General features: G+C 37.0%; 1 protein-coding gene and 1 long non-coding RNA gene across 2 annotated transcripts in view; one reads left to right on the forward strand and one right to left on the reverse strand.

The window, feature by feature from the left end:
- The window catches only part of LOC5564097 (RNA polymerase II degradation factor 1), a 102,402-nt gene that overhangs the window by 48,409 nt on the left and 26,145 nt on the right, over nt 1-27,848 (forward strand). Inside the window, exon 2 of the mRNA XM_001648372.2 lies at nt 4,218-4,409. Coding sequence (XP_001648422.1) covers nt 4,218-4,409 — 192 coding nt within the window. The remainder of the gene's footprint in view (nt 1-4,217; nt 4,410-27,848) is intronic.
- On the reverse strand, nt 2,770-4,211 carry LOC110675534. The gene is made up of 2 exons (XR_002499577.1): nt 3,124-4,211; nt 2,770-3,056 (listed from the first exon to the last, which is right to left on the reverse strand). It is a non-coding gene; the product is annotated as an uncharacterized LOC110675534 (long non-coding RNA).

Below are 27,848 nucleotides of genomic sequence, written 5' to 3' on the forward strand. Positions count from 1 at the left end.
AGCAACAATTCAATCACTGTCTTCCAACAGCTTCCTACTGACTACTTATCGCAACGACCCATCACCTTCCGTAGCTATCAATCACGGCACCCATCAACTGGTGATCATCATCTCGGGGAAGCATACCAAAAGGGCAGCATCCCGGCACGAATCGTGATTTATGACTTTCCGTAAGCAACTGCACAAAAGGCACTCGCCATGTTTGATAGGCTTAACGGTAACTTTGGTCGGTATGTAGAAACTGTTACACCAGCCAAATGCACTTTCCTCTATCGTTCATCACTAAAATATGCCCAGATGAACGTGTATACCAATTTTGACATTTTTCTGCCAAGGTTTAGGTGTTTTGGTTCCTCTTGCTTGAAATCCGCGATTGTTACCGTTGATCGAAACGGAGGTTAAGCCGTACACATACTGTACCTACAGTGTAGGTGAGCATCGTTAATGTTGTACAGCGAGAGGGCGGAAACGCCTAAAGGGTTCCACCCGGTTTTGAATGTTTTCCACGCGATGCTCTTAGCTCACAACAGTACCGAGTCGACCGATTATGGTAATGATGATCATTGCTCCGGTGATAATGATGATATGTAAAATTGTGGGCGCAATTAGCTTCCGCCTCTGCAAAAGCCTATGTAATGCGGCGTACAAATTGCATTGAACCATCGGTGATGGTGGTCTTTTCCTCTTGTTCATACGGTGGAAATGGAGGAAATCAACGGGTCTCGTTTGGTTGAGTTGAAAACACCGGTTGATAAGCGACAAACCCGGGGCTCAATCAGACTGTTCAGTGATTTAGGTCGTTCAACACCTATAGGTTCAAAAGTTGTACTCTATACCTTACTCATTCAACGATTTGACGTTGTTGGTCCAACGCTTCGAGGAATATGCGAACTGTAATTTCAGCAAATCCAAATTGACCGAATTAAACATCGATTTTCGCAATCATGCCGTCCTAACGCAAGTCGTTCGAAACAAAACGGTTTTCGGACAGAATGCAGTCCCCCCATTACGTCAAGACAGCAACCGAATTAATGGTTCCCATGCCCGCACATAGCGCCTGTCAGCCAAGTCGTGAGATAATCATTATAGAGGATAAATACATCTGAGTTCAGTTGTTACCCATATAGCTACATAGCTAGGAGGAGATCGGACGATCCAGTCAAGAGAGTGATCTGTTGACCGAAGTGTTCATAAATCACTCTGTGAACCCGTTGCAACCAAGACTAATTACTTCCTATTCGCTTGGCTGTCCGTCGATCGTTCGTTGTCGGTCAATCGCAGCGTTGATCGACGTGGTAGATGAGAAATATGATTATGCAGATTTGCCAGGGGCCACTTGTATCCCATCTACAGTGTATTACAGTGACTGCAAATAATCCGTCGCGGTGACTTTGCAAAAACATATTCTAAGCTTTAGCAGTTGCACCAATAACAGCTAGTATTTTACTCCAGGAAATGATTTTCACTTTTGCCCACCGACCCAACATATCAATTTCGAAGAAAAATTTACATAATTAGGGATCATATACCTTCAAAAGCGGGGGCAATTACATCCCAACTCTAATGTTCTTAATTGCCCGCAAAACGAACAAGTGAAAGGGATCCCGGGAACACCAAAACAGCTCAATATGAATTCCGTTTGAGCTCCGGCAGCATAACTGACTGACGTACCAACCTTAAGTCTTCATCAATATCAATTCATGATCGTCATCGTGCTCCATCACGATCCACATGCCCAAGCGAGATACAGATAGGACTACGCAAGACGGTATACATGGTAGAGGAGATCACTTCGAGTTGCAACAATCAAACAACCACCCGGGTATTGGAGCACGTATCTTCCCTAAAGACCACCGCAAATGGTTGTGCATTAGAAGGGAATCTCTTTTTGATGAGGGCGCAACAATGTTGTTGATGATGAAACTTTGAAATGCCGCCTGATCTCATCTCTGAGTACGGATTGAGTGTACGCGTGCTTTGCTTCACCGTCCAAATATGTACTCTCGAACTGCAATGACGACGCTTTGCTACACCACGGGCAGCGCAATTTCGCTTTTTAAATAACCTCACAGCGGCTCTGAACGTGTCCGGGCATCGGTAAACGTTGTTGTGTTTGGATTGTATTTAGAGAGCCTAATGAGATTGATCTGATGAAGACGCTCTAATGTGCATTGTTTGCCTGGGAAGAAATGGTAATGGCGTGTATTGATAACATTGAGCTGTAATAGATTAGAATTGTTCAAATAAACGACGATTGGAACGTTTATAAATGTGCCTGGAAACTTCTAGACGCCTTTGATTTGTTCCAAAACCACTCACAGATTCGAATAGAAAAAAACCTCTGAGATTTCCTTAACGATTGCAGCTACCTTCTGTACCATGTAAGCATGGGGTTTACAGCTCTTCATATCGGGAAAGCTTGAAGAATTTCCAATATCAATTTTGATACTTCAAATGTTTTCTGATAATACTAACAATTTATGCATTAAAGATAGGATTGAAGACTCCTACAAATTTCGACAATTTTTCTTAAATTTAAGCGTTCAAACATTTAAGAGTAATGTAGAGGAACTATTATACTTTAGACCTGGTAAACCATAGGTAATACGTTTAGTCGAATAAAATTTCTAATTTGTAAATAAGACTACGTGTTTGGACAATTTGTTAAGAAAAAAAAGCTCTATAAAGGTAATCAGGGCTTACAATTTTTAGAGGGAGTTCATACAATTTAACTGTAAACATTGTCTAGCTTCATAACCGGTTCAGGTCGATGGGAGTCGAAGCGCATCATCTAATTTCCATATTCTTCCGGGACATAACCTGTACCTAACCTAATCAAGCTTCAGCCATAAATTTGTAGATCCCACTCTATGCAAATGAAGTTTCGCTGCATCTTTACATATATCAAAAGTCACTTGGATTCAATCGCGTCGGTATATCCGATCTTAAATTTAATCTCTCGGCCCCTATCTCACATTGGTAAATCATAGCCCAGATGTTCATTAGGTTCGTTCTGCCATGAAATGACTCGTTTCTTTCGCACTCGCCACGCACTCCTAGAAATAAAGAAAAAAAAAACAAGTCAATAACAAACCGGCACATTCATCACAATCGTCAGCTTACTCGACCGCATTACCATAATCGTCAGACCGTTTGTCATAGAAATTAATATTTCTGTACAAAATCACAACTGCATCGAATTAATCCTCCGCTTGCCGCGTGCAAGTGCACCAACTCAGGCACAATCGAACAATTTCAATCTCCTCCCAAGACTAATGCGGTCGATCTTTTTCCTTTCCGAAACAGAACTCCGTTTTACTTCTGTATGGCAGTGGCTAATTACGATACGCTCTCGGTGCGGTGGTAATTGATTTCTTCAAACAGCTTGACTTTCTTTCAAATCTGCTGAGGCTGCGCAGGCTTCCCTCGCACGATGGTTTAGATTAGAAAAAACTTGGTCATAATTACGTATTCCTTTTGGTTTACTCTTCTTGTCTTGACACAATCATTCAGGGTTGAAGACCTAATTTAAAGCATAGTAATCATTCCTTGATTTTATAGAACAAAATTCTTACAAAACTTCAACTGCAAAGAAGAGAAAATATAGTTAAAATTACTTATTAGTTTGGAAACAATTTAAAAAAGCATGACCCATTTTGCCCCTAATTTTGAAATATAGTTTAGGAATACGTTCTGGAAATTGCTCGCTAATAGGAGGGTATAAAATTTTATAACTTTTATTTTACCGTTGATGACCCATCTTGAAGCAAAAATTACGGCGTTTGGACATTAGGTACAGCGTCCAAACATGATGGATAAAATGTTTGTAAATTCTCGTCTATATGCTCAACTCTCTGATACTGGATAAGAATGTTAGACTTTGTTTTTCAACCAAAAACCATGTTTAGTTTTTGCCCCCTTTTCAAAAGACTGAACCTCTGTGCCACGGGACCTACAACTGTAATTAATCCGAAAGTAAGCGAAACGAATGCCGCAGCAAATTGAGCTAATCTAATTATGTTCGGCGTTGGCGTCACAGTCGAAACATAATAGCGATGATAGATATTAAGCGGTGGGGACCCCACGCGAAGAAACGCGCGCCATCACAAGCAACAACTCGAGCGAATTAACACGATTGAGGAACTTCCGTTGGGACTGCTGTAATTCAATAATTGAAATAATCTCTCTAATCGTGCTCATTTTTTATTCTCCCAAAGGCATACAAAATCCGCCAGGCCAACTCGGTCAAGATTGCCCGGATTGTGGCCGTCACGGTAATCCTGTCGTCCTGCATCCTGGGGTCGTTCATGCTCGCTTCGACGTACCTGCAGGCGAAGCAGTCCTGCGACCAGATGCAAACCCTGGATGCCGTCCTCAACAAGGAACTGATGCTGGAGGCGATGCAACAGGTTAGTGACTGATTGGTACAAACCATAATCGGAAAGCGTCTTAAATCGGCGAGAACTGCAGAGCTAATTCATCGTAAGAAATATGATCGTATATTACAATTAAAGACCAATCAAGAACCAAGAAAATTAAAAAAAAAAACAAACAAAAATTAGGGTTCCTTGAATAATCCTACCAGACATTTCCTGCAAGAATTTATATTTTCTTCACGTATTACTCCGAAGATTTCTTCAAGAACTCATATTAAATTATTGATGACTCCCTAAGATTAACCCGAGAAATTCATTGAACGATTCCACGATGAATTGCTAGAAAACATATTCAAGAATTCAACTAGTTATGTCTACAGAGATGCTTTCAGGGAGTTTTCATCATACCTCTAGGAAATACAATGATAAATTTCTCAAGGAATATTCAGGAACATTTCAATGATGTCTACTGGCGATTATCAGATTTAAAATGAAGAAATACATGAAAAACAGTTTAGTATTTTCATGGAAAATCATAAAATAACTTCTTAAGAAAATTTGTATGAACTTCTGCAATGCTAATCAATCGCATCTCTGAATAATATGCTACAGGATTTTCCAAACGAATTACTTGAAAAACATCGGATGAAATTCCTAATTTTGATAAATATGAGCGGAGGAATTACTAGAACATTTATTATAAGTATTTTATATTGTGAAACCATAAACTATCTAAAAATTTACCTTGAGAAATTACTCGAGACATGTTTGAATGAGATGCAAAAGTTTCAACCAGGAATTTCCTTCATAAATTACTGGATACCCTTCTACTATTTGCAATTTTTGTTTACGAAATATTCATTCAAATAAACCAATATAAATTTCATTTGAATACGGAATTAGGCGTTCGCCACAAATAAAACCTGATGAACGGCAAAATTGAAGTAAGCAAGAGTATATTGATAATAAGAACTTTTTTTTATAAAAACAAAGTACTTTCAGTGATGGAACGTGCAGTGTTGACAGACTCACTCTCAAATCTCAATCAATGAGCTATCCCGCGAGAACAAATTCATTAGAGATCTGCTTCGAAAATCTCATGCTTGAGGATTTCGTTCAAAATCCGTCAATCACACTTAAGCCGTCAAAAATGATTCAGTCATAAAACCCGTCAAAAACTCGTTAAAAACGAATGTTGTTGTTTACATTAGCAAGAATTACTATAATTCTACCAGACTAACAAGATATCATTACAGTTATTTCTCGATTATATCACGGATCCAAAAAAATTTGGCGTGATATAATGAAAATTGTTTTTTTGCCATAAAATGTTCATCAAAATTTGAGCTTTATTTTGCAGAAGAAGACCGAATTAAATGAAAATCACGTGAGAGACGGGTCAAATAGCTACATGTTGGTTGTTTAGGGGTATTTTTCAATGTGAAAACTATGAAATTCAATCATGTATTGTAGCGTGATAAAAACGAAAAAAAAACCGTGCTAAGGGGCGGTCCATTCATTACGTAAGGGGTTATGGGGGGAGGGGGGGTTTGAGATTTCTTACGCGTCATACAAATTATTTGTAATTTTCATATAAAAAATCTTACGCAATTAATGGACCGCCCCTAAAATCGAGAGTGATATAATGAAGCGATATTAAAACGAACAGTGATAAAATCGAGAAACTACTGTACTTTGTGTGAGTTAACTGTGGAAAAACGAGGCAATCAGTCAAACAGGTGAGCCAACTCATCTACTGACAGCTAAGTTGAAGCTAAGAAAAATTTTAATCGTGAGTTATGAGAAATCGAGTTTTTCACAACACTGGGAAAGTGGCGAACATGTCTGCCGAACCGTAACAAAAACAAAAGAAAATGCTTGCGAGCATCAAAGTACTGATTTCCTCGCATCCGTCGTGCTCGCGAGTAAACGAAGCTAAAGAGATTCGTGAACGTGATCTGAGATGTTCAGAGCCAATTGCGCTTTTGAGAAAAAAAAAAGTTGTTTCCCCTACAGGATTTCAATTTTCTAAGGATTTTATACTACAAACAGGTAGTTTACTGCCGGTTTGATGGATATATAATTGATATGTCTATCAAAACCGTAAGAATGCACGCCTTGTTCGCATTGTTGTTACTCGCGAGTGCATGTTCGCAAACCTTTTTCTATTTCTTTTGATATGTTCCCCAGAGCAAGCGGGTTCGAACTTACTCACATCAAGCCTGTTCGCGAGTCAGTTATGTTTGTTTTGCGTTGGTTTACACTCGTGAGGTGCTTCGTGATGCGAACATTTCCACCACTAAAACTGAGTATCGTGTATCAGTTCATCGGTATAACTACCCTCACATATTGTCAAGCTTATTAAAACCAAGAGTTTTGAGACAATTGAAAAGTTTTTGAGTAAACTTATCAACTTTTCCAAACAAGCGACAAAATCTTCATTTTTTATGCATAACCACAAGCTTTGGGGTACCAGTACTTGCTATATAAATTTAAAACATTAAAACTTTTCAAATATTAATAAAATTTTAAATTAATACACAGAAAACGACCAATGTGTTATGTTATGTTACGGGGACGGACCTGGTGTAGTGGTTAGAACACTCGCCTCTCACGCCGAGGACCTGGGATCGAATCCCATCCCCGAGATAGTCACTAAAATTATAGTGACGACTTCCTTCGGAAGGGAAGTAAAGCCGTTGGTCCCGAGATGAACTAGCCCAGGGCTAAAAATCTCGTTAATAAAGTCAAACCAACGACCAATGTTACCCCAGATTACAGTATTACTACATATTTGTTGATATTTGTATTTGGTTCAACGACGTAAAACTTTAACGTATTTACTGCCCATGAAGCCACTGTACCATATGGATTTCTGAACCAACACCTTTTTAAAACGCAAGCTTGATGATTCATATATAAACATTAATACACTTTGTTTGGAAATATTGTGTGAAAATATGGAGCTACTGGACTGCATTGAAAAATAACAGTCGTTATATGAATTTTCAACCGAAATAGCAATTGAAAAACGTGAATTGTGTTCACGGCTATTTGTTTTGCTGATCAATAGAACCAAAATAAGTTATCTGTGCGGTGGTACTAAATTAATACATCTTGCAGAAATGTACAGTTGTGTTCAGAATAATAGTAGTGAACAACTGTACTACAAAATTTAAACATTTGTATGAGAGGAAAACTTCAAACTTCGGCCGCTGTTTTCTCAATGGCTACATTTCCAATATGGGATAATTATATCTTGGCCAGGTTACCATTCTGTAAAACGCATCAACAGACGCTCCGTTAATCAATGTTATACTAAAATGTGTACTGCGAGCCATAATGTCTGAGAACCCTTGATCTAGATTCTTCCACTTAAATTCCTTCAATGATCAATTCAAGGATAGAATTTGTTTATACTTTGGAAATGTTTCCAGAATACAGAAATTTACTCAGAAGCTTTTCTTGATTACTTTAAGCATTGGTTTTGACAAACTTATGTACTGTTAAACTGGCGTTATTTTTTCGGGAATATTAAAAAAAAAAAATAAGTACAATTCTCACGAGAACCTTCAAAAACTTCTTTAAAAACATTTCTGGGCGTTTTATTTTCATCGCAAAATTGTTTTTTTTTTTGATGTTTTTTTTAGGAAAGGAATCTTCATAGAGATGCTAAGAAAAAGTATTGATTTTGTTCATTCATTTATTGTTAAACCCCATTGAATGATGATTGAGCTACTTTTCCCCGAATGTCATTTCCCCGAACGGCAGTTCACCGAATGACCCTTTTCCCCAAATGCCATTTACCCGAATGACCCGTTTCCCCGAAAGGTGATGCAGTTCAAAAAAGATAAAAAATATTCCTCAGTGACAGGATCGTGAATTAGAAAGAACGATTAGCAATCAAAAGTAGGAGACATTGTGTCATTCTTGCTTAAATACTTATTGCCAAAAATGCTGAGAACAGTGAATCTCGAAAGAACCGCCGATCAGATAAAGAAGGGTGTATTCCAGATGACCGGTTCATTCACCACCCTGAAATAGATGAACTTATGTAAATTATGAGTGCTAAGCATTTTCCGGTGAAATGGGATATTCGGGGAACTGACATTCGAGGAACTGGCTTTCGGAGAAACGACATTCGGGGAAAAGTAGCACAACCTGAATGATCTATTCAGAAATATCGGTTGAAACCTGGATTAGTTAAAGAGGCAATACATGAAGAAAATGCAAGTATTTGCCTGGAAACGACACTGGTGCAATCAGTAGATATATTTGAAACAATGCTTAAACATTTATTTTGACAAATTTATTTCTAAAAATATTGGACATAATCATAAAATTCTCTACTCCTTGTCATTTGAAAAAAAAAAATATCGGTTCTTCATGAATGAATTTTAAAGTTAAATTTTAAGAAAATTTTCACTAAAAAAATATCTGAGAAATTCGTGAAGGTGATTTTGGGAGAATTCTTTGAGAGAGTTCTGCGGAAATACCAGTAGAAATTGATTTGAGCAAATGCTAAATAACCTCTTGAGAGATTCGTGGACACTTCCATTGTCCAACCGCCCAAAATGCATTTATTTTGAATTAAGTAGTAATTCTGCAGGCAAGATCTTTAGCAGAATACCATTTCGATAATGTTCGGCATAAGCTGTTAGAGATCTATGTTAGAAGTATGATTTCTAATTTTTCATGAATATGGATGCTGGGGACAATCTTTGAAACAATTAAACAAAATGGTAACCTTCATAACAAATTAGTTCCATTTTTATTTTTATTCCATCGACTATGGTGGTTAAGACCTTTCTTTTTTTTTCTGGCTACACACATGTCAATCAGGGCCGTTCATAACCTTCCTTACAATAAAAATAGTATTTTGTGAAGTTTTGAGCTGGTGCTGATCGAAAGGTGGCTCGATAAAGATGTGAGTTTATATGGAAATTACTATGAAGAAATTTTGGAAAATGTTCCAAACACGTAAGTACTACAATATAAGTTCAAACTTGCATCTCATAGTTTTTCGTCTCGAATGAGTTTTTCGTCATACCTTAATGAAGGAAGTTGCTCACAATTACAATTCAATCCAATGGATGGGAGAATTCATAAATTTGTTTGCTATTATTTGGCTCCATATGGGATTATAGCTCTGCAAACTCTAGTAAAATCCCAAACAAAATTAGCTCAGAGAAGATTTGTTTCTTCAGCAACTTCCTTACCTAGGGTTTGGACATTGAGTTTTCACTATGGGTTAGTACTTGTATTGCAGTGTCATCGCTGTCGGTACATATTTCAAAATTTCTTAATAGTATTTTTTTTATATAAACCTACATCGTTATTAGGACACCTTTAAATTAACACAGACTTGTGTGCTAAGGCTGTCACAGAACTCTTCTTCTTCTTCTTCTTTCTGGCATTACGTCCCTACTGGGACAGAGCCTGCTTCTCAGCTTAGTGTTCTTATGAGCACTTCCACAGTTATTAACTGAGAGCTTACTGTGCCAATGACCATTTTTGCATTCGTATATCGTGTGGCAGGTACGAAGATACTCTATGCCCTGGGAAGTCGAGAAAATTTCCAACCCGAAAAGATCCTCGACCGGTGGGATTCGAACCCACGACCCTCAGCTTGGTCTTGCTGAATAGCTGCGCGTTTACCGCTACGGCTATCTGGGCCCCACAGAACTCTATTTTTATCATAAAGATGACATCTAACATCCAATATCACAAAATTCAACTATCTCAAACAAGCACAATTTGTAAGAACTGTCAAGTAGAGATACCGCATTCAAAAGAACTATTGCTGGCAAACCACATAGTAAGACAAGTTACCTATGTCTACATCAACAGGGGAGAAACTCAACGGAGCGTGAAAGCTGGCAGAGTGCTACAACACGGTGCAAAATGCAGCACTTTAGGGCTTTACCTTCGTCATCCATCAGCCGGCTGTCAGATACGGACTTATGAACAGAAACCAAGATTTAGTGAGTTGGAAAAGTGGTTCATCACCATCCCAGAAAGGCGCAGATCACCACTCCACAACCCGCTGACTTCACAGTCAACACTCTCTCGTAGAGTGCTGTTAAAGGTGACGTGCCTCGAGAAGGAGACGACGACGACGTCAACGACTTAACCTCTGTCATTTTACGAGAGAAATCTGCCATCGATCTTGGGGATGCGGTTTTTGTGGCCAAATGACTTCATCCAGCGAAAGAGTTGGATGCTTGGCTTGGTGCTGTCCTAGTTTCTCGTGGAAATATCCTGTACTAACCGAATGGCGTGGAGTAAACAAGCGGCACATCACGAAATTAACTGGAGGATCTTAAACGATTCCACAAACACGGGTACGAGAAATCCCCACATCCAAATCTAGAGCAATGATTCACACAACCAGTCGTAGCGAAAGTGGGAGCATGCGTTGTGGTAATTTAATTCACGTCCTCGTGAGGATGAGCTTTGCTCAAGCTTGGTGTCTTTGAAGGTCTTAACGTAGCATTTAAGGTTATAATTCCCCATGCTGAAGCCAACTGCGTCACGCTTTATGGATGCTGGCTGGAATGAATAGTTTTGCTTGAGAGATCTATCAGAATTTATTAACGATAAAACCTGCTAATGGGCAGTAAAAAGGCAAACTCGCATCAAATTTACACAATGTGGAATAGCTACGCGGTTGACCTTGGCTACCGTACATGATCGCTGTTGGTGGTTTGGCATTAACTACTGAAGTATTGTGTATCTGACTTTCATCTCCTATTCTGCCAGTAGTCAAAGTGTTTTATGACTGATTAACCTACCGACATTTGACGATGAATTTTAAAACAAAATGAAAAACAGTTGTTTCATTTGTCGAACAACGATTCCAGCCCTTTTTACAACCCTTTGGCAATCAACTAACATCTGTTACTATTTATGATCGATTTCAATCAACCACAAAACCACCGAACCAGCTGCTGCCTACCATATCAGAAGCAGCCTGCAACATACCTTACATATTTAAGCCATAATTCACTGCGACTGGTACATGCAAGCATGCTTCGGACCATTGGTGGAAACATGGAATCCATCTACTCGTAGGCGCGCATAACCATGTTCACAGGTATGCTGCAATCTGAAGTCACATACTGAAAGGAAAAACGTCGTAAAAGCTTAACTGACCAGACCAAAACAAACAATCTCAGTGCGATCATCATCATCATTATTATTATCATAAGCCTAAGTGATTTGAGGGAAAGCGGAGTGAAATGTACCTTATAGATATATTCGTCAGTTGATTGAGTCAGTTTGTCTGTATTGAGATAAATTAAAAAGTGGTTTCAAATTACTAAAAAAATCTCGAAACCTGTGTAATATTAAAAGTTTTAATCCAAGAGCGTACTACAGGGTTGTGCCTATGACATATTGACAAAAGACATTCCACCAGGTCCGTCCCACTCGGGCTCAGATTGGGTACCACTTCTAGTACTGCATTTGGTCCCTCGGTAGTGCAAAAAGTACCCAAGTTTGACAGATCGCAGTACACTTTTCACGGAATTCTAGATTACCTTATGAGCCATAAAATTTTGGGCAAGTGCAGGGGACATGGAAATCTTTAATTTGTCTTCGATTCCACCAAAATGGTCAAAGAATAAGCTGCAGTTAGTGTTGACCTCTACTCGAATCCTGGATCAACAATAGAAACAGATCCAATTTTGTTTATCAAAATCATCGTCTAGAAAGAGCATGTGGTTGAGGCGTACAAAACATCAGTATTCTTCAGAAATTTGAAATCAAATTTTTCAGTAATTTGGAATTTAATGTTTTTGCTAATGTGTAACTGTCTACTTGTAACACAACACACGCGTTACGTTTATATTGCAGAATACTCGGAATCATGAAAAAATGCATCAAAAATCATGCCTTGCGCTTTCATTAACCGAAAATAATAACAAAAATCAAGAACGGAATTCGAGTGCAGAGCCTCTTGATTTAAAGCCACGTACTCTACCACACAACTATTTCGTCTTGTTGGGTTATGGGTAATCGATACGAATGAGTTAATGCTCACCGCTTAGTGTTTTGTATCTCTTGATGTTACGCTTATGAACAATCATGATTGTGATTCCCGAAATCATGATTTATCGTCATAATATCATGACCTTAACAATTTATGAATTTCATGACTAGTAAATCATGATTTGAGAATCAAATTTTTATCTGATTCTATGTATGGTTATAAATCTAGAAATCCTCTACGATTTAGCTTCCTAGCCATGTAGAAAATCACGCTAGCTTCAATTTTGAGCAAGTCTCAGTTCCTTATCTAATTTTGCGTTAATCGGTTATTAACCTTTACGCAGTATTGGATGCCGACAACGAAGTTTCAAAATTATGTAATTTAGCGATCGATTGATCGATTTTGATGAAATTTTCATATTTTTATATTTTTGATTCATTGATTTTCAAGAATGCAAGAAACTTTGTCGAAAATTAAAAAAAAAAACAAAAATTCAAAACAAATTTACTTGACATAATGTATCACTTGTCTCAGTTTAGAGGCAATTGTGATCGTACATGGTACATGGTACATCGTACATAGGGAACATGGTCACCGGATATCGGATTCGATAGAAGCCCTAGAGGACACACCATGTCTAAACCAGCAGATAATAAGGATCAAATGTAGCTCTTCAGTGTCAGTTACTCGTATCCACTATGATTATTCCTGAAAGTTTCATCAAAATCGATCAAACGAAAGCGAAGTTAGAGTACTGTAAAGGTTAACGCTACCTGTCTACTTTTAATTGCCATAGAGCTGATTGGGGTGTATATAAAACATACACCGATAGCAATCTTGATGCAAGCATTTCTTTGAATACGAATTTGAATATTAACAATGCACTCGAAATGTTAACAAATTCTATTGTTGAGGCTTGTTGCAATACCAAAATGTGAAGTAAAATTCGTCTCCGTTAATACTGGCGACGATCTTAGCCCGTATCCGCCCAGCAAATGGAAAAAAAAGTTCAAATTGTTACCATCTCGGCAATTCTTGACGGACTGCCATCGTTTTAGTTCGAATCGCTTTGTCCGGATATCTAGTTTTTCGAAGATCATTAGATTTTTTGGAAATGTCCACAGGTTCGGAGTTCTTCCGGAGGGTCACTGGGTCAAGTCGGGGTAAAATGACACCAACTTCCTTTTTCAAACAACTGGTACCCAACTTATTACTATAAAACTGACACCAACTCAACTTTTTTTATAGTTTAGACGAGCCAAATGACGTGAATTTGTGTCATATTTTAAATACGATGGTGTCTGATTCAGGAAATGTCAATCATAGTGACATCGTTTTCATGTCCTTCATCATGTAAAATTACATTTTTCGTTCAATACATCTTTCAGAATACATTTTCACGTCATTTCATCACTTACATCATGTGTCATTCAGTCATAATGTGAATTACGTCCGCAGTGATTTTCATTATTTCTAAGAGACCCAACTGCCGAAGTGAATCAAAAGTGCCAAGAATAACATCCGGCTCCCTAAGTAATCATTGCATGTAACCTATGATTACATACAAGAAAGTACCAAAGCAGCATTGCATTTTTTCTCGATATTGTATACACGGATAAAAATCTGATTCCCACACCATGATTTACAAGTCATGAAATTCATAAATTGGTTAGGTCGTGATATCAGGACGACAAATCATGGTTTCTGGATTCTTGGATCCATGATTCTTCATAACCGTAACATCCAGAGCGACAACACAAAGCGGTGCACTTTGCTTCAAGTCATTCGCATCGATCATCCATCATTCATCACGATAGATTGGTATTGTGATAAAGTACGTGGCTCTCAATCTGAAGGTTCTTGGTTCGAATCTTGCTCTAGCAAATTTTGTTTTTTTTTGTTTTCATTTTATCGGGTAGACTGACAGAATTATAAATAGATCCGAAACGGTGATTTCGAGCACTCAGCTGCAACTTGTGTCGCGTAACGACAATCTGATTCATGATATCGTGAGTCCAAATCATGGTGTAGTTTCATAAGATGAAAACACACTGGAATCATGATATCCGGGTGCATGATCATGATTTTGGATTCTGATTTCTACCCTTGTACAACTTTGCGTAAAATAGCCATAGTAGGCTTTCCAGATTGGAAAGTAGGCTGATTCACATGATTTAGGCGAGTTCGATAATATTTTTCAAAAAAAAAGCATTGACATTTGTGAGGAAATGAATTTTGTGGAAGAATTCTTATAGATTCTCGGACGAATAAGTTGTCCATCTTTCTTGAAAGGGTATGCTGACTAAAAGTTTGGCAAAATGTTAGGGAGCTTCGTAATAATCATTTTTGACAGATTCTTTGCAACTGAGAACAATTGTACAAGGATTTTTACAGGGATACGGCTCAAATTTAGAGCCTGTTTGCAAACTAACTTGCGCAAATCTGATCCCTTTAAGCGTTAAAGCGTTTAAAGCGTTTCAATCTAAACGGCATAATTTAAACGAGATTCGCAATGCGTTTTTGGTATTTTCATGAGATCTTTGACGGATCTGATAAATTATCGATAGGTGTTTATTGAACACCAAGCTGATAAGCAGGCTCTATCCCCGTTGGGATGTAACGCCTTTAAGAAGAAGAAGAAGATTTTCACCAAACTGAGGATTTCGAATCCATCAATACTCAACTTAGACTAAAATGAATATATACCCTTACAGGAACAAACATGAACCTCCCCCTCAATCGTTCAAATTTCAACACATATTTTAAATAATTATGTAGTTAGCGGCCAACTGACCACTCACATAATTTTGGCGTGAGAAAATACTTCAACAGCGAGGAAAACACCGCACCGAGTGAGCATATCTCAGAAATAACAGCATTCGAAGGCCATCATACTTCGTTATAAGACAGTCATGTTGCCCCACACTCCCCTACGCAAATTACTCGGCTGCCCATTCGCTCAAATAGTCAACCAGTCTAGTTACACGCGATACACGGCAATGCGTGTACTTAATTGGAAGTTGATTAGTTTAGGATGTTGGTTAGGTGACTTGCGCCGACTGGCCCGATGAAACTGGTTTTTTGTATGGGTGTATAGATCGTAAAACATTTACGGTATGCACCATGCTGCAATAGATTATATCTCTCTGATACATAAGGGTCGATTACGGTGCTTTGACGAGAAAGCCAACCCTAAGCTGACGATGACAGCTAAGCCGTTGCACAACTCTGTTCCATCTCTGCTGGCCATACGACCGGGCCGAGATCGAGGGACGTAATGTCACGGAAGTCTTCAGACAATTTCATCGTCTTTGAATGAGATCGGTCATTCGCCGTGGAGGTCGTCGTGTTGTGTCGAATCGCAATAATTTGCACCCGCCATGTCAAATGCAATTACGGTTCTCAGATTCATCTCGCAGAAAATTGCACCTAACCTGGAAACCCTTTTGCATCATCTCTGTGCCATCAATTGCATCTCCGACACAGCACAATCGGCAAGCAAGCAAACAAATAGCGACGAAACCCATCGCGATCGCCTTGGGAGTCTCATTTCGCCAGCGAGATTGAAGATGCCCGAGTGTGATTGAGCCCGGTATGCTCCAATAGGGTGGTTAAAATAAAAATTGAAAATCTCATGACCCAAATCTTCCTTGCAATCTTTATCAGAGTTGCTCGCTGTTACTATCAACGCTTGAAATTTGCTGATTTGTACAGGCCGACTGCGATACAATTCGGATCAATCTACATCATATCAATATCATGCTGTCTACTCCATCACAAGTACATTGATGGCGATAGACTATGGATATCACTGATGGGTTAAGTTTAACCTTAAATTAAGCAGTTAAAATGGAAATTTATCAGTACGATATTTTTGACACTGTTTCAGATAGGTTGAAACTATTTGTAGGTCACTGAAAAACAGTAATAGCATGGGTGATTACCACGTTATCACTCATTCCGCAGTGATTATGATCTAGAGTGCGATGTCGCATCACTGCTGTTGGTTGTCAAATCGAAGTGATATTGATAGCTCGCAAGTGATAGTGATAGTTTTAGACCATCAGCCATCAGCTGATATGATTGATTTTAAGCAACTCTGATCTTTATGGTAAAAATAGAGTGCTGTCAACTTTTCAGTCATTTTGGTTCGCTTAAAGAGCCAGACACTTATAGATTTAGTCTTAGAAATGATAAATTAATACAAACCTAAATCGTCTTTGGGTCACCGAAATGGCAGAACATTTTACGGATCTCTTTTTTTATCATAATGCTTGTAATGATAATATAGGAGATGAGATTTTCAAACATTTTCGTAAGTTGGACCGCCCTAATATACCAACTTCTCAATAGACATTTGCCGTGCTCGAATTCCTAGACTACCTCCCCGAAGGATTACCCAACGGCGAAGGTTTCGTCATTATTATGGACGTGCAAAATAATAGAAATCAATTGCTCATTGTTTGGCGCCGAGCGCCTATCTGTGTCGGTCGGTAAGAAGATAGGCTTAGTCGCCGAGCAGTGCCTACAATAGTATAATGTTTGAATATGAGTTTCGCTTTTCGATCTTTCACCATACCTGCCTCCTCCGCCCCAACATAGCTACACACAGTATGCTCTCGTAAGTTCACAAACATCACGCCATTGTCGTTGTCGGTCGTCGAAGAGGACTCTGCCGGGTCATAAATTAGAAATCAACGGCGTTCGTTTGAGACGTATTGCCTTCTTTGCGTACAATAGAGGACAGTTGTCAGCACTGGGACGAGATGATCATACATTAGTTCGCAAACTTTTTGAAGCTGTCCTTCAAACTTCTCAAAATGGATTCGAGAACAATGAAGTTTACAGAATCCTCCCGAAGGCTTTATTATAAATAAGCACGAGTCTTTGGTAGGAATACCCAAAAGTTATGTTTGTAACCTTGTACAGATAATGCAAGAATTTTTCTAAGATCATCTAGAATCCACTAAATGATCGGTATTCAGACAGACTACACCAAGTGTTTTAATAGTTTCAGAAAAACGAACCCAAAGCATTCGAAATATCAAAATATTTGCATTATAATGGAACTTATCTATTTGATGATACCTCTGTATCAAAATAGCTTCAGCAAAAATAGAATTGTTGGTGTCCTTAACGTTTCTTTAGAACGCCAAAATATCATCAAATATCTTTAGAAACGAAGTTAGTTTTCTGCAAAACAAGCGAAATAAGAAAGTTTACACATTATTTCATCAATTAAGAAAAACAACACTAATTTACAACGGCTTCATAGACCCTTTACAAGGCGTCAGAAAACAAAATAATGGTGATTTTAATGACCAAGATGATCAAAATAGTGTCCAAAAAGTGACCTAAAATGACTTCAAAACAACAAGTATTAGTCATAAAAATGACTAGAAATGGCAATACGATCATAATATTCACATAACTAATGATCCTACATATTAAGTGAATATAGAATGTAGAGAACTGCAGTAATTTGAAATATTTCTTAACAGTTACCCAAGCAACCAAAAGTTCGGATAGAATAGTATGTTTAAGCTCAGCTTATCGAAGGATCATGAAAAGCATTCTATGCCGCTCACTTTTCAAGTAATTAACCGAACTTGAGTTCACAAAACTTTCTCTTACACTGCTGCATAGGAAGCAGTTCAGCTCAAAACAAAACCACAATAAGAAGGACGAAAACAATATGCGCCAATGCAATTGTGTATGAATTTACTTGATACACAGAAAACAGATGTTTAAGTCCGATTGTAAAACTGTGTAAGACAATAGTGGTGATTTCAAGTGGCAACACAAGTAGCAACATCGTGATGGCGCTGTTATCGCTGAGTTCCCATGGTGATGTCTATGGTGAATATAAAACATTTCATGATACTTATATTCACCACTGATTGCAGCAATTCGTTGTGTGGCGGCCCTAGTGTTTTCAACGTGTTTTAGTTTGAATATTTAATTTCAGAAGAATATTTATTGTCAGAAGATTTTTGTTCTAGCATAAACATTTGTTATCTGTGCTTGATATGTTGATTTCTTATGCTTGTGCTTCGATCTACTCATGTTGAAACTATTTATAACTTCTAATTCTCTTTGAAATCATCTCTGAACCCATTATACACTTGATAGTTCTATTAAATTTACTCCGAACTATTTCTGAACTTGTGGGATTTGACATTCCTTAGTCTGGTTTGTCACAGATAACAGATGTTCAAGTCCGATTGCAAAACTGTGTAAGACATTAAACGGTCATTTTATATGGCAACACAAGTAGCAACACTGTAGTGGCGCTGTTATCGCTAAGTTCCCATGACGATGTGAGTGGTGAATATGAAATATTTTAGGATACTTATATTCACCACTGATTGACGCAATTCGTTGTGTGGCGGCGCTAGTGAGTGCAAGGAGTTTCTGTTTGAATATTTACACAGGTTTTCAGCAAATTTATGTTCTAGCATAAACATCTGTTATCTGTGGTTTTGTTTTGCAGTTTTTTTCTCTGAGGTGCAAGTGATCAAATTAAAAATAGTGAGTTAAGTAAAACTTGATTAAAAAAATATGAAAAAGCTGTTTACTGATTTGCATTAGAAATTACCAATTTTGTGTCGGATTAAAATATATGTACATTGGATGAGAATTCCAGGTAAATTCACTGTAACAGTAAAAGTATTGCCTGGGAACGACGGTGTTTGAACACTAACTGTTATTTATTTTTGTTTTGCATTTAAGACGGCAAAGAGCTTTTTTTGCAAAGTAATACCGTAGAACTAATCAACGGAAACACTGCGTAATGATTAAATCTCATATCGAAGTGATTGACGAAAAAACTTTTTTTTGGTTCCAAATAATGTTCGAGTTTAAAAGAAGTTTAGAATAAGTACGGTTCAAATTTTTGTGAACTTGTAACAGAAGTTCTAAACAAGTTCAGTTCGAACCATAAAAAGTACTTGAGAAGTTCACATTCGAGCATTATTTCTGTTTTGAAGTCGGAAAAAGTTCACCTCAAGCACGGTTGACGCGTTTACTGAACTCTTAGATCAAGTTCATAAACAGATTCTAGGCACACTAAATAATGTTGGTTTGGAGGGAAGTAAACTACTTCTACCGTACCTTTACGTTCCTAGGAAATATTTGCAGTACGTTTTAGAGAAATAAGTTCTGATTGTAGAATTGTTATTTTTTTATTCAGCAATAAAGTTCCATGTAACTAAATTTGAACCTATTTTGAACTTCTGAGTTCACATCTGAAGTAAAATACGAACTATTGGTTGCTTGGGTATCTGTTCAGAATAAGCTTCAAATGACGCATTGGAGATTTCATTTCTTATTTCGTTACGAGACGAATATTGGCTTGGAATTGGCTACTAATTTAAATTTCTGATTTCAGTCGGAAGAAAACTGGTAGGTAATAAGATATATGAACTCCGGAAAACTAACTCGCGATAAAATTTTAAGCGAAATTCTGTTTATGAGGAATTTAAAATTAATTGAAGATTTTAAAGTAGAGGAACAAATTGAATTACTTGAAAATTGTGGATGAATTTCAGACTTTAGTGAAGTAAAATCTTGAACGAATCCAAAATGCAAAAACAAATAAAAATAGAAACTCAAGTTTTATCTGTGGTAGAACTTATGTAAAATTAAACCCTTTCTTCCACATAAACAGTTATTTCAGAACACAATTGATTTTTGACGAACTCGGGACAAAGCGAATTGAGCATAAGTGATTAGAATACGATTCCTTCAAATGTCTACATTTAAAATGAATTATTGAAAACAATGTTATCTGTAAGAGACGTTTTATTTTGCAGGCTTAGATTATAAAGCAAACAGTAAACGATTCAAATCGTCATTTGTACAGGGTGTCCGCAAATTATCCGAACAGCAAAATATTGGAAAGATGATCTCTCATTCAAAACAATGAAAAATCAATGTCCATATTCCTTATAAATTACATCTATATGTTAACACAAAATACAACTTCAAATAATTTCGAAATGATTGCTTGTTACAGAGATAGGCTAATTTAATTTTTTCGGAGACGTTTTTGCTGAGGGCCGCTAGTCATACTGGAGGTGTGTTATCCCTAAAATCTAAAAGAGATGAATCCAAATGTCCTATTATCATTTGAAATTATCTGCAGTTTAGTGGCTTCAAGTTAGACTGAAAATAGAAAATTAAATGGTTCAGATCCAGTGAGTTCTATGGACATTTCTCTTCCGTCATAAAGCTCGAAAAACAGCCCCTTTTAAGACACTTAAATACATTTGGCTTGGTTTTGCAAATGTTTGAAATTGGAAATGTGTCAAACTTATTTCTTAAGACTATAATGAGTCAATGTTTAAAACCATGCAAGAATATAGAATTTATTATGCTTGATTGTATAGAGCCATGTCTTCAAAGTTTGTACGGATAATTTGCGGACACCCTGTAGCTTAAATTCATGAACAGGTGGATTTGACGCCACTGAAATTAATCATTGTTGTCCAATTTCTGTCATGATTTCTAGCAAAATTTGCACGAGATTTTGAAGTCCTGGACGAGTTTCTGACAAACTTTCCAAAAGTTTTTGTTTGTTCTTCCTAAACGTCCTAAAGCTTATCTTTCAGTGGAATTTTGATGAGTTTCTTTCAGAAAGCAAATTAAGATTCCTTTTATAGACGCAGCTACTACAGGAAGTTCATAAGTAATTTATGCAGCAAGTCTGTTAGATATTGGTCATGTTTTGCACCAAAATATATTCAAATATTTCACGCAGAAAATTCAGCCCAAAGTTGCTTCTTAATTTTTGCTATAATCTTCTCCAAAATTTCTGTTGGAAATGTCTACGAAGAATTCAACTGAATTCTTCCAGAAATTTTGCCAGGAATCCCTATTTTTCTTAACACTTAGATTTCCAAATCACACAATGTTTATCTTCAAAATTACAAATTTATTTTTCTTGCCGTTTGTGTTTGAAAAGCTGACCTAGCATTAAAAATTATTTTCAAAAGATCAAGAAAATAGTGACTTTAGTGACCATTCTCTGACAATAGTGACTTTTAGTTGCAAATAGTGACTTTTTAGTGACCAGGTCGAAAACATAGGCCAAGACACCAAAAAGTGACTCGATACCAGCCCTGCCTTTAAGAAGTCATCACGTCCCGCATTAGACCTTAAAAAAAACGTCCAAATTCTGTCCAAACAAGATTCTTATCATGGGTTTGACTAGGCATTGCAAATGTTTATTAATCTAACCAAATATTTTTATTTGCACAATTACATTAGCAAGTTCTAGGAAATTCCAGCCTTAGCTATTTTGCTTTCGTACTTGACAATATACAGGGCAAGACTACATAACGCCGAAGGCAAAATAAACCGAAAAATTAAACTAATATTCATAAACATATTGACTTACCGGTTAAAAGAACATCTCCGTTCAACAGAATCACAATAACATCACTTCACATAAGTATTTCTGTACGAAGAACCTGTAGAAAACCTTAAGTCTTGGAAATTTTGAAATTTGAGGTGTGGCATTAGTGCATCTTCATGTCAATAAATGTTAATCAAATTATGATGAATTTTAGTGAACCAATACTAAATTTGTGAGAAAAACACCATTTTTCAGCGTAAAAGTGACATATTGTCCCATTATTGACTGCCTTCTCTTATCAACACAGTAGTTTAGCAAGCACTAAACTGTTTCGAGCCTATATGCCAAAACAAAACGGATAATCGATCCCATGGCAAGATGCGTGGGAGGCAGGTATGAAGTGAGGTAGTGGAAATAATCGCCATTTAAATGACATGTGTAGAGCGCGATGTATTCAGTCGGTGGCGAAAATAATGACACTCGAATCGTTGAAAGTTTTGACATGATTAATTGCGGTGTTTAGTGCGAGCGATAGAGCACCAAATCGGGATGTTGTCATCGACGCGGTTTGAGAAAGTGTCGCATCGGCATCATGATTCAAAAGTTGAGCGATAGGGAAATCGAAAACAGTGGCTTAATGATTCATAAATTGGATATCCGCTTCGATATCCTACTAGCAATAAATACCGTAGTAGGGCGGTTCAAAATTTAAAAATGTTTGAAAATCCAATCTCCCATATGCTCCTTACCATACTTACCATAAAAATAGTGTTCTGTGAAATTTTCAGCTTTCTAGATTTAAAGGTGGCCCAAAGACAATATAGGTTTGTATGGAAATTACTACACCCAAAATAAATCGGATGGCGGATTTCCCTCCTAGCGTATTAGGTGCTAAATCCACCTATTGATGGAAAGATTCGCCTCCTAAGCGTAGACGGGCAAAACCGTCAATTGAAATCGAGCACATTGAACTTGAAAATTCGAGCAATCTAAATGTTTACGCCCGACCCACACAATTGCACAAACAATCCGAAGCCGAATGATGGCATTGGAAACGCACACTTAGGCAAATGGTCACGCGGCAAATGGATGGTGGACATGTCAGAGGAATGGAATGAATATTGCAATATAAAACGCTTTATATATTGCTTTTGTAACTTTTCCCATCAAGCCGTCGATAGGTGGGTGTAGTTAGTACTGGTTTATGAATCGGGAGGTCCTTGGTTCGATTCCGAATAAGCGCGAGTGTTTATTTTGTTTTTATTTTTTGGTTCTTCAGGCAAATTTATGAAATTCAACCCGATTTCTTGTGGCGAATTATCATAATAGATTCCGGTCCCTGTATTTAGATAATCATTTTGCTTGAGTGACTATCGAAATAAGGTACCGTGTGACAAATGGGTAAAGGAAATCGTATAGAGAGGGTTCTTAAAAAAAATAAAATGAATAAGATCTACTATATTTTTCAGATTGTTTCCTACTAAATCTATGCTATATTTAAATTTAATGTTTGTGCCAAAGTTCAAGGTAAATATTGAAAATTACTAGTGGGACAAGTGAAAATATTGTCGTTTCAAATGACTGAACTGAAACTAAAAAAATAACAGTCAGATCTGTGATTTCAAATGGCCTCATTTGTTAGTGTATGAATACACAAAAAATCACACATGAATACATAATAAACATTTTGTTCTTTTTCAAACAATTTTCTTGAGTTAAGTTATTTATTTAGCAACAATGTTACTTTTATTAAAAGTAATAACATTATCGAAAATCAAACACCATTCTATTTTACCGATTTTCTACTACTCATTTTATATAAAGTTAAGTTATCTCTTTTCTAAATAATGTATTTATTGCATTTATATAGCGGATTTAATCCGGTCAAAAGTGTCAACATTCTTGTACCTACTGAATAAGTCATTATTTGAACTTAGTATCCAAACTCATGCGTCATCCGTTGAAGCCATTCAGAACATTACGATGTACATGTTTTTTTTAATTTCTTTATTAGTATCATTCCAAACATTACATTCATTTCTTATATCTAGGTGTTCTGTGTTAGACAACACTATCATCCTAATTTGGTAAAACAAATTTAAGATTTTATTAACATTTTGTTAACAACATATTATATTTCCCTGGCTCATCACCCGAAAGGCCTTGGGGTTTTACATATTTCGACATGTTGAATCCAACAAAAATAGTCCGGTTGAAAACCCCGTGTAACACCATCGTGACCTTCCCTTGTTAGCTACCCCATATACCCGATTGCCCCAAGGCTCCGCCACAAGAAATTTGCCATAGACACCATAATATGAAAAACAAAAAAATAATAACAAAAACTGGATTCGAAACCGCAACCTTTGGATTCTTAAACACAAACCCACACCACACGCCTAACATAGTTTCACATGTATGGAGTTCTCTACATCACACAAGATGGAACCATCTTGTCACGGAGGACAACCTGCAAGAGGAGCAAAATACAACACCCGTTGGACAGCCAAGTGCGAGAAGGGGTGAGATGATGTGTTCTATAAATATATTTAAAGTACCAACGCGGTGCTGCGGGAATTTCTTACTTATACCAGAGTCAAAATCTATATGTTTGTATATCTATATTATCGGCAATAACTTATACATTTGCAGTGGAAATAGAATTTCATGCCGTGCGTGTTGGATTGGGTAATATATTTGGGAGAAACAAATAAACACACTTGACTATAACAGTCGGGCGCTTTATAAGCTGAATTTTATCGTTGACGTTTGCTGATTGATTTACTTTTCATTTATTTACATTTTGGTCTCCTATTTATCGCATGGTTGGGGACGGTATGAGACTCCTCGAAGTAGGAGACCCAGGGTTTGTGGGATTCGATTCATTTGACGATGCAATATTGTAATCAAACATCTAAGTGTGCATACAGCAAACTGGATTACCGTAATTTTTTCGCAATATTAGAAGTGTAACAATTATCACGAAATGGATGTTTTATGTATCTCTTAACAATTACTTATCAAAATAGAGGCCGTTGATAAACCATGTGATCATTTAGCGGGGAGGGGTTATCTAGCCAAAGACCACGGTCCACCCATTTGTGTTTCAAAGAAAATTCCACCATCAACTAAACCTGAAAGGTTTCATTAGCAGTCGGATGGTTCAAATTTAAAAAAAAAAATAAATTCAATATTTCATATCTTCTTTACCAACAACGATTAGAAGACGATTAAGATTTCTATGGAAATTACTATGACAAAATTTGAAAAAAATGTTCCCCACATGTTAGTACTGTAATGTTAATACAAAATTATCTCTAAGTGAAAACTAATTCCTCAAACAATAATAAGGAACACTGCAGTAGAAACAAATCTTTTTTGAGCTAATTTTGTTAGGGATTTTTGCAGAAGTTTGTCACACTATAATCTAACATTTCGCCTAATAATTGCAAACCAATTCATAAATATCTCTTCTCCCATTTTTCAAATTTCTGTTTCATTCATGAACAAATGAAACACATGATCATTGGGCGAGCGGGGGGTTATTCGTCAAAACCACACAAAAGTACGAGGGGGGAGGAGGTGACTGAAAAGTCAGGAAAAATGTTCACGTGGTTTATGGACGACCCCTAAGAAAGATATGGGGATTGGAATTTCAAACTGTTTTTAAATTTTAAACCGCTTTTATAAGCAGTCATTTACATTTACCGTTATATTTTTTTTGTAAAGAAGATGCAATAGTACCTAACTGGAATTTACAGAAATTACAATAAGGTTTAATTATCGCACTCAACATTTTACACCAAAGCTAGATTTTCTATATTTTTGGAATTGATATACATAAATAATAATTCTCAAAAAACTTATGTGCACAACATAATCGCAAAATAATGGTGAACGCGTCACGAAATGATTTCTTATACCCTTAAGTGGATTTTTTGGTGTTGGTGTTCGTTCAGAGGTTTGCCAAGCCGCATAACTAAATAAAACTCGTGAAGGTCTTTTCCGAACAATATTTTTTCTACATCCCAGAAAATAGGGTGTCTTTGAGCTTGTTGTGATAAACATATTTGAAAATAGTAAATAGGCAAAGAATGCTCGCAGTTAATAATAAAGGGAACGCTCATAGAACATTCCGCCGTAGATCAAGCTCTGTCCCAGTTGGAACGAAACACTTGAAGAAAATTACTTAGTAAAAGAAGGAAAAATTTTGAATTTTGAAAGTGTACATCAAAAACAATATCGAAAGAATGGAAAATTGATTAAAATAATGTTTTTTCAACATATCTCGAATAGATATCATGTGTTTGTTATAAAATTATTTATATAGAAATATTAGCAGGTTCTAAAGTAATGATCATTCTAAATGCGTTGCTTGCAAGAATTGATAAATCAGTAATATATAAAAATGTTTATGTATTAGCTTTACTAAATTTTTTCTAAGTGTAAAAGTCACGTAGGAAATTGATTGAAGTGAAATTATGAAATCTAATTAAGGAAGATTGGATTGAACAAATGTGTAGTGAAAATAAATCACTTTGTTCAGCAGAGTGTGCTACTACAGCCTTGACAATCGAAAAAGTGTCACGCTGTCGGCCGGAAGGTGAAAAATTTGATGCAATTGATTTTGCTCAACACGTGTGTTTCCAAGGAAACTGACTGTGATGACTTGTCGGCTTACTAGGAGAATTCAATATTTTGTTTAAATGCTATGGCCTGCTATGATACGTACATGGTATATGAAACCTTGTGAAGACAAAACTTCTAAGAAGCAAGAGTGTGTCAAAGACAAATTAAAGACCCCCATGTTCCTTGCAGTTGCTCAAAATTTTATGGCTCATAAGGTAATCTAGAATGCCGTTCAAAGTGTACTGCGATCTGTCAAACTTGGGTACCTTTTGTACTACCGAGGGACCAAATGTAGTACTAGAAGTGGTACCCAATCTGAGCCCGAGTGTGACGGACCTGGTGTGGTGTGATCAGTTTACATATTTGATGTGAACAGAAAATGTTAATTTTTTTCTAATGCGTTGCATTATTTAGTCTACCGTTAACGGGTAATAAAGTTTTTGTTTATGAAAACTTAGAGTTTGTATGTGTTTGATCGAAGACACATTCAGGTAAGATAATAAAACATTCATGTGTCATTCATGTTGCCCCCAAATTTAGTTTCTGCTGCATAAGAATTGATGCAGAGTTGCAGTTTTGGTGAGAAATTTCAAAATACTTTTTTTTTTGTTCAATGTGATGATTTTGTGGGTTTTTATACACATTTATCTGAATTCACAGCATAATAGGAGAGGGATCAGATTTAAATTTCTTTTCGTTTCAGAGAGCGCTTAAGCCAAGGCTCTAGAGCCAGGACATACGGGGGAAATACCTGTGTCCCATCCCAGGAAAAGGAACACAGCGATGAAGTGTGCATTAACTTTCTTAGCTACGCCACTTCCAACGATTTTGCCTTTCCCTCTTAATGAAACGGTCGGTACGGTTGTCCCCATTTCTTCACTTATAAAATTGAAAAATGTTCGTTCACCATGTTATTCATTCGTGAATAATCTGATGGTCGCAAATCTTTCAATTATCTTAAAACCCAAGTCTGCACAGTGGGCCTGGCCATTTTGATGTTTGTGTCATATTGTATACGATATGCTGCAAATATGAATGTCGACAAGAAAATACTGGAATCATTTCCAGTATTTCCAGGATGCTTTTCAATATTGGTTGTGCAAGCGCTTAGATAGATAGATAGATTGATAGATAGCTTTACAAAATGAAGGGGCCCAGATAGCCGTATCGGTAAACGCGCAGCTATTCAGCATGACCAAGCTGAGGGTCGTGGGTTCGAATCCCACCGGTCGAGGATCTTTTCGGGTTGAAAATTTTCTCGACTTCCCAGGGCATAGAGTATCTTCGTACCTGCCACACGATATACACATGCAAAAATGGTCATTGGCATAGTAAGCTCTCAGTGAATAACTGTGGAAGTGCTCATAAGAACACTAAGCTGAGAATCAGGCTCTGTCCCAGTGGGGACGTAATGCCAGAAAGAAGAAGAAGCTTTACAAAATTTTATCTTATGATCTTATATGAAGAACAACCTATTTTTAAAAGAAGGCAC

The sequence above is a fragment of the Aedes aegypti genome, chromosome 2, assembly GCF_002204515.2.
Source record: "Aedes aegypti strain LVP_AGWG chromosome 2, AaegL5.0 Primary Assembly, whole genome shotgun sequence".
NCBI classification, from domain to species: domain Eukaryota; kingdom Metazoa; phylum Arthropoda; class Insecta; order Diptera; family Culicidae; genus Aedes; species Aedes aegypti.